The sequence below is a fragment of the Lichenostomus cassidix genome, chromosome 8 (assembly GCF_008360975.1).
Source record: "Lichenostomus cassidix isolate B80296 chromosome 8, HeHo_3.0, whole genome shotgun sequence".
NCBI lineage: Eukaryota > Metazoa > Chordata > Aves > Passeriformes > Meliphagidae > Lichenostomus > Lichenostomus cassidix.
The window spans coordinates 5,235,574-5,243,557 of record NC_139489.1 but is presented as its reverse complement, the minus strand read 5'-3'; the positions used below and the strand labels follow the sequence as shown (position 1 = coordinate 5,243,557).

General features: G+C 41.5%; 1 protein-coding gene across 1 annotated transcript; it reads right to left on the bottom strand.

Moving 5' to 3' along the window:
* Nucleotides 1-720: 720 nt before the first annotated feature.
* ECHDC2 (enoyl-CoA hydratase domain containing 2) lies at nucleotides 721-7,411 on the bottom strand. Its single transcript, XM_085067583.1, has 10 exons — nucleotides 7,291-7,411; nucleotides 5,857-5,924; nucleotides 5,134-5,221; nucleotides 4,730-4,816; nucleotides 3,561-3,653; nucleotides 2,896-2,952; nucleotides 2,319-2,506; nucleotides 1,834-1,884; nucleotides 1,446-1,493; nucleotides 721-987 (listed from the first exon to the last, which is right to left on the bottom strand). Exons 1-10 carry the CDS (start codon nucleotides 7,391-7,393, stop codon nucleotides 910-912), a joined length of 861 nt encoding a protein of 286 aa, XP_084923709.1. The 5' UTR covers nucleotides 7,394-7,411; the 3' UTR covers nucleotides 721-909.
* Nucleotides 7,412-7,984: the final 573 nt, after the last annotated feature.

Sequence of the window (7,984 nt, the reverse complement as noted above, 5' to 3'; positions counted from 1 at the left end):
GCATTTGCCATCTTTTGTGAAGGCTGAAGATCCTGATTATGCTTTACTTTGCAGATCTCATAGAAAACTTTTGCATGTATAATTTGGTAAGGTTCCCTCACCCATATTGGTTAGCTTTTGGCACAAGTGAAACTTTGGTTTGCTTTGATACTATTTATTGCAGCATGAAGTTCTAATGTGGCAAGCCGCATTTTGTGAGTCTTATTTTGATAACCTATAAAGCATTTCCTAAAACCACGTTTGCTGACTAATTCACTTTTGCTTGAAAGCCCCAGTCTAAGGAAGTAAGGAGCTGGAGAGCTAAATTGTGTGGCATGTTTTAGTGCTGGAGAACCTCAAAGCAGAGGGAGAAAATAACCTCAACTTCCAGTCAGGCAACAGAGGAAAACAGGTGATGGAGAGAGTTGATGTGCCCAAGGTCTCTGGCATAAAGTGATGTGATGGCCTTACATATCTCTGCACATAAAGATCCTGTGTTTTCTCAAGCACTGGTTCCAAAGAGAGGTGAGTTCAGGTGGCTGGAGTGAGTCAGTGTTGCACTGCTCACAGCAGAGCGAGGGTGAAGGGCCATTGCTCTGTGCTAGTACTGCTTGTTCTGTCAAAGCAGTTGGAAGAGCACTGATACATCTGTATAAATTTAATTTGTCTTCGGTGTTTGTTTTTTCTAACTGTTTAGATGCAGTATATATCCACTACCTTCAGATGTCCATGCTTTAAAGATCAGGTGTACAAAGTTAAATCTTTATTTGGAGATTCGTACAGAAAAATGATCCGGTGGAGTAGTCAGAAATGCAGTCCAAGGCAAGGAGTTAAGTGCACAGAATGGTGTCACAAAAATAATCCTAAAAAATCAGTGGATCCTCTTCAGTCCTACTCTATCTCAAAAAACTCAAGGGGAAGCAGAAAGCATTATTTGCCAATGAAACGAGGTGGTCGCTTCTCCCTGAAGGCAGCCATCCCTTCCTGACGGTCTTTAGTGGGTATATTCTACATGAGAAAAAAAGAAAAGAAAGAGGTATGTTTTCCTTTTACAAGTCTGATGTGTTTTTAAGTCCTGACTACTTTGGCAATAATGCTGTAAGACTGTTTTTCTTTCAATTAAAGTTCCATTTTTACAATTAGGAAAATAGAGACAGAGTTGTAGTGCAACTCACAAGCAAAGCATCTAAGACAAAGACTATAAAACTATATGGGAATACAGTTTTCCATAATCTTAATATTTTACCATCTTAAAACACACTGAGAGACACGTTATATTGTAATATTATAATGAACTGTAATGTTCCATGAGCTGAGAAAGGTGCATGGTCTTGAAACTTGTCACAAAGAACTACTGGAGGAATCGTTTTTAATTCATTAAACTAAAACCACTTGTAAAGCTCATTCTGTAATATATATTTATATACAGTTGTTCCTTTCAGGAATGATTTCTGAAGGCAACATACCTGGGCATAACACATCCCCTCAATAGCCATCCCTGATGCAATGTCAACCTGCGAAGGAGAGGAAAGGTGTGAGATTTGTCTCAAGTAAAGCCCTCAAATCTACTTCATAGCTCTCAAATCAATGAAGGCAGTCAGACACTCAGTCAGTCCTAGTAAGTGATTTTCACTCCAATATTAGAACTACAGTGTTAGCACCTGTAGAAAATAAAAATCCTGCCATATTAATTTTATCTTTAAAGAAAATCTTTGAAACCTCTGAAATGGTTTTAAACGCCTGATATAAAGAAAATTTTATAACTCATGTGTTCTAAACATTTTTACTGTAGTAATTTGTAAGAGCTGCTCATCTTTTCATTCACGTCAGTATTTAAACAAAAATAATTATTACCTCCATTCCTTTGTTTATTGCCAGTTTTCCCATTTTCACAGCAAATGGTGCCTTTATTAAAAAAAAAACCAAAACACAACAAATATTTAAAAAGAATTAAATTCACATTAATTCATCATAGATGAATTGTATTATTATCCTAGCTCCAAATGACCTCTCAGTCTACAGAAATTTTCAATAAGTATTTTTAAAAACTCAATGTGGTGAATTTGGTGTTGTCTGCAGTTCACAGATACACACAATGTGAGGTTTCAATGTGTCCTGCAGGTCTGCATTGCTGCAGCTGGGGGATAAAACTATCCTGTGGGTTAAGCAGCTGGATGTTAATGCTTGTTCCTACAGAAACTGCATTCACAAAAAGGGACAGAGTTAAGAGACTTAAAGATCAGGAGCCAAGACTTCAGTATTTCAGAGAAAGGAATTTCAACATCTTACGGGAAGCACAAATGCTGTCTTTACATTGGTCCCACGAACAATGCACTTACCTGAGGCAGGATTTCTTTAGCCAAAGTTATTGCTCTCTGGTAAGCTGCATCTCCCTCACTGTTCTGTGGCACTGAGTGATTTACCAACCCCATGGAGAAGGCTTGTTGTCCATCAATCTGTCTACCAGTGAAAATGAGTTCCTTTGCAAGACCTATTCCAACACATCTGGGCAGGCGCTGGGTTCCACCTTAGGACAACAGGGAAAACACCATTTTCCATTTCTGAGAAATGCCCCAGTAGTATTTTTTTTCTCCTTATAAAACCAAGAGGCTTAAAAAATAAAAGGATCGCATGTTTCTTTAATAACTACTGGCTGAATATATCAACATTTTTGGAGGCAGCTGAAAGGCTTCAGTATTTTGATGAAAAAGAAATAATGTAAAGGGGCTTTCCTAAATTCAGAGCAAGTCTGAGGCAGAACTTTTGATTCACAGATCTCTTGCATCACTGTAAGATGCTACTTCTAATTTACATTCAAAACACTTCTAGTGCTCTAATGGCAAAATATTTACAAAATGGCTGAGAAAGTGAGATTTAATGAATGTTTAATGAAGGTTAAGATTTAAAAAAGGTTACCTGCTCCAGGCAGAAGTCCTCGTGTGGTCTCAATAAGGCCCATTTTAGCTGATGAAGCTATTAAAAAAATAAATGTAGGGTTAGCTACATTTTGGTTTGTATAACTGGAAATTTTCCAGATTGAACTGATAAATAAAATTAGAACCTGTCAATACTGAACTGGAACTCCATTTCTTCAGGTAGCCAGAAAGTTTAAATACTATAGTACTTAATCAATGTCCATCTCAAATCTGCTTACCCCAGTGTAGCAATTTTAACTAGTAGAATGGACTTGGGTGCCTAATGGATAAAATGTAATGGATGGAAGCATGGAAACAGAAGAAGGAAGTCTTCCAGCCCAAACTGATTTGAGTTGGGAAGATTAGATCTAGCTAGAGTGCTGATCCAGTATTAGGTTACAATAACTATTTAATTCTACTAATAAACAGTTTTTCAAAGGAATCCTAATCTTATCTAGAAATAGGTTTACTTTTTAAGCACGAGAACCACTTTCCCAATAGTAAGTAAATGTCACAATTTCTGGACAAATGCCTACTCCTCTCCTGAACTGTTTCAGTTTCTCTCAAGCTTCTAGATTCCATTAACAATCTATTGTCATGTGTGTAAGTTCTCTTTAAAATACACTCATCAATTCCCAGGAGATTCCTCCAGTGAGCAACACAAACCTGCTACTCGTAGGTCACAGGCCAGGGCCAGCTCCAATCCTCCACCCAAGGCGTAGCCATCAATGGCAGCAATCGTGGGCACAGGCAGGGCAGCTACAGAAGAGAGCACAGATTGCACAGTTCTGTTCCACAAGTTATCTTCCACACGACTCTGGCCTTTAAATTCTTAAATTCTAAAGCTTTCAGTTCAAAATTGCTCAAGAATTCTTTTTTCTGCCACAAGCTTTCTCGCTGTCTCAAAACAGTAAAAACAGTCTTTTTTGCGCTTCTCCCTTCTTTGTAAGAATGCAAAACAGGATGAATTGTCTCCTCGCAAATTTATGATGTGAATATTCAGCTGTTGCAGTTAAACAAAGCAGACACCATCCCTAGTCCCTGTTGCAAAGATCAGCTTTTCTGGTGCTTCTGTTAGCCAAGGCTCCTGAAAACAGGAACAGTAAACACTCTTGTTACCTCATAATTGAGGAACTTGATGTATCTGGAGATTAGCTGCTTGAAACTTTTTTAAATACTCAGGGAGCTGGATGCAAGCTTCAGACATGAGCTAGTTCTCTGCTGTAATCACCTCTCCCTGACTGATCCTGTGACTTTTTTTTTTAATTATTGCAGTTCTGATTAGTATTTTAGACAGATTTCACTTCAGTATTTCTGTCTAGTAAGAGCAAAATAATTCATAAATAGGGAAAGAAAATAATTTCAGAAGTCCATATTCCTTTTGCAAATAAAAAGAGCAGGGGGTGCGGTAGTTGTAGACACAACCCCCCTGACATTCCACAAATCCATTTAGCAAATCCATTCAGAGATTCGAATATATGTTCTTAGATTACTGCCATATCATGAGTGTTTTTGAGCATGTACTGGAAGTGGGACAACCAACATAGCACTGCCTGCCAAGGATTCCACAGAAGTGTGGAATAAGTAAATAAATGCTTTCTCAGAGCAGGTATTTATTACATAGCCATGCATGTGCTTTGTTGTGGATAAGTAATGCATCTTATCCTTGGAGCTGGTATTTCATTCTAATTGGATCTTTCTCTCAGGCATAAGCTGAAGCCATTTGGGAAGCTACTCCTAGGTAGATAACCTGCTGCTTTACCCTCCCACAGCATTTCTAAGTGTTTCACTGCAGGTAGTCTAGGGTAAATTTTCCAACTGAGATAATCCTTTACCTATTTCATCCATGAGATGTCTCAGCCTTCTAACAAACTCTCCAACTTCTGCATCATCCATCTTCGCACGTTCCTTTAAGTCTGCTCCTAAATAAAGGAGAAAAATGTTCAAATCCAGGAAAAGACATCTGAACTGGGTTCCCTCCAGTCCCTCTCAGAGGACAGACCATTTAAAAAGTCTTGAGATACAGTGTTCTGGTTAAGTAAGTTCAGTGGAAGTTGGAATGTGGAAATTTGACCTGCAGCAGTGACGAGAGTGCTCCTCTGTGCCCTTTCAACAGATTTCTTTTTATTTTTATGTCTTTTAGCACTCATTTAGATCTGCTTTTCTGCATGACCTGATCAGCACACAGCCCTAAGAGCCACCACATTTTTTGATAGTTTGCAGAGCCTTTGCTACTCACCTGCACAGAACACTCCTTTCACCTCGCTCTTGAACACCACCACACGGACCTGCTCATCGAAGCGGAGCTGCTCCAGGACACTGAACAGCTATCAGGGAGGGAGTGCAGACAGGGAAGAGCTTTAGGCTTATGGATATGTATATACACATAAATTATGGCAAACACCTGTTGCATAATCTATGATAGAAGTGGGGTTTATTTTTCCCTGCAGGTGCCAGGAAGTTAATGGAAATTGTCTAAGTGGAACCATAAAAATCCAAGACAAATTCAGAATGACACATTTCCCCATCTCTTTTTTTCCTTCCACTTACAGGTGAATGATTGCTGTACCTAAAACTCCCCTTCCTGTCCAGGCATCAGCCTGACTTTCTCTAGAATGTATCATGCTCAGACAGATCACCTGCTAAGGTATGATAATGAGTATGTTTTTGTTGTAATTACACAAGTAAGGACAATAACTTGCATCTGAGTTAACTTCAATAAATTAACTTAAATTAGCTAATTTAAATAACTCCAATATCTCTGTGCAGCCCACATCTGAGGTCACTGCAGTAACTATTACATTGTCTTTTTCTCCAGGCTCACCTGCCTTACTCCAATGCCATTTCCCACTGCTCTTCATCATGAGATAAGTTTTTATTTTAGATTTCCCACAACTATTCTCATTGATGTTAGTTATTGTTCATGATTCCAAACATGCTCACAGGCCAGGCCCATACTCACTTCATTTACAAATACTTTTCCCAGTGAATTTCTCGCGTGGGGTCGGTTCATTAGGATTTCAGCAATACCTTAGTAATGAGAGACAATTTCAGTTATACTTCATTTAGTTCTCTGACACAGTAATTCAACTGGGAATAATATCTGCATATGCTGCTGATATTTCTCCCTCCTGAAAATGCATATAAAGTATATTCTAAAACAATCAAGTATTTTAAAAGTGGAAGTGGCATAGCATGTCTACAGAACCCAGTTATGCAGAACAACTGTAAAATTAGATAGCACTGTAAAATATTATAAGTTAGCAGACTTTTTAAAAATGAACAGGACATCCAAAAACATATATCTTAAAATCATTGCAGAAATGGGGGAAAAAAACCCCAAACAACAAACCAAAATCCAAATGATCTATCTCAGGTTTCTCTTTTGAATGTTACTTGATTTAGTTTTTACTGTACAGTCTAACATTGTTCAAGTACATTCCTTAATGAAGAAAACCATTCTCTTGGGGTTGCTGTTTGCATGAGAACAGCACAGACAGGTCACCCTCTCTTCATGTTCCAGAATAATTTTGAAATTGCAGCTCCATTTAATTTCAACTTTATAAGCTTATCAGCAGAAAGGACTCCACTCAAAGTCCTTAAGTCCAAGCAGAAAAATAACACCACAACATCTACCTACTTCTCCTTTGCACATGTGATTTGTAAATTATTATCCAATGCTTCTGTATGCTTTGGAGAGAAAAACATCTCCCATTTCCTTGGCTGGACTTCTGCTCACTTCCTAGGCGTTGACATTGGCAGATGCTGTTGCTGCAGGTGCACAGCAGTACTTTACACCTGCCTTGCTTGGCCTCACTGACCTGCTGGAAGGTCTCTGCCTATTCCTGTGCCTATCTCAGTGCCCAGCTGCTGAATCAGAGTGTCACACTGGAATGGTGACAGCCTGCACCAGCAAAGGAAATTCACAGCTGGTAGCTACTTGATGTCTTTGTAACCAGCAAAATACCAGGAACTGTTGATAAGCTCTTGCAACAGTTACACAGAAAGTAAATCCATCGGCAATCTGAACCAAACCTCAAACTGCCTAGTGGCTTTCACGGATAAATGTGCACAGACATGCCCAGGCCCTCTCCTACCTTTAACCCTGCACGTTATTGCTGTAGGAAAAATCTGAAGTATGCAAACCAGAACTTCCTGCATTGAGCTCTCCTGCATACATAACTTTAAGAAATAAGTATCTAGCTATTCATTCGGTAGCAAAAAGTATCAAGGCACAACTGAAAGCAAAGCAACAACGTCCCGGGCTCTGCAGGGCTTTCAGCCCGGCGCTGGACCATACGGCCCCGCTCCCGCCAGGCCGAGGTGTCTCCAGCAGGAACTGCGGACCCAAGCGGCCGGAGCCGCGCTCTGGCCGCACCGCCAGCCCGGCACTCACCGCCGCCCGCCGCGCTCAGCAGCACCTCCGCTCCCCTCCGCGCCTCGGCCGCGCCCCGCGCCCCGCGCAGCGCCGCGGGCAGCGCCCGCCACAGCCGCAGCATGGCCGAACGGCTCCTTCGGGCGGCACCGGGCCAGCCCCGCCTCCAGGGGGAACGGCCCGGCTGGGGAAGTCGGCAGAGTTTACACATCCCGCTGCACTGGAAATGTTGCTTGAGAGTGAGGAGATATTCTGTGGGAAACGAGGTCGCTGCCACAAGCGCCACTGCCAGGAGCTTGGCTGGAGTTGGCAGCGGCTGTGCGAGATGCCGCCAGGAGATCTGTGGAAGGGAAGAGGTGACTGACTGCCTTTCTGCCCGAGCCGTGGAGATCCTCAGGGACGGCAGAGGGAGGGAAGGGGAAGGACAGCTGGAAGTGTGAGTTGATGAAGGGCAGATGCGTAGCTCTCACTCTAAACCCATTTGTGGGTAACAAGCGGCATTTCAGCAAAAGAGAACGGTTTCATCAAGTGTCCATCCTGAAGACATCTCTGGAGGAAAAGAATCACACAATCAATCAGGTTGGAAAGGACCTCTGAGATCAAGCCCAGCCCATGACCGATCACCACCTTGTCTCCTAGACCATGGCCCTGAGTGCCACGTCCAGTCTTCCCTTAAACACCTCCAGGGACAGTGACTCCACCACCTCCCTGGGCA

What these genes read in the sequence shown, in the direction of transcription:
- ECHDC2 (XM_085067583.1), bottom strand. Translation starts at nt 7,393, where the DNA reads ATGCTGCGGCTGTGGCGGGCGCTGCCCGCGGCGCTGCGCGGGGCGCGG. An exon ending in GAAAAGTATTTGTAAATGAA is followed by an intron (nt 5,222 to 5,856) that starts GTGAGTATGGGC and finishes CCTCCCTGATAG; the next exon opens with CTGTTCAGTGTCCTGGAGCA. An exon ending in AGGACTTCTGCCTGGAGCAG is followed by an intron (nt 2,507 to 2,895) that starts GTAACCTTTTTT and finishes TGTTGTCCTAAG; the next exon opens with GTGGAACCCAGCGCCTGCCC.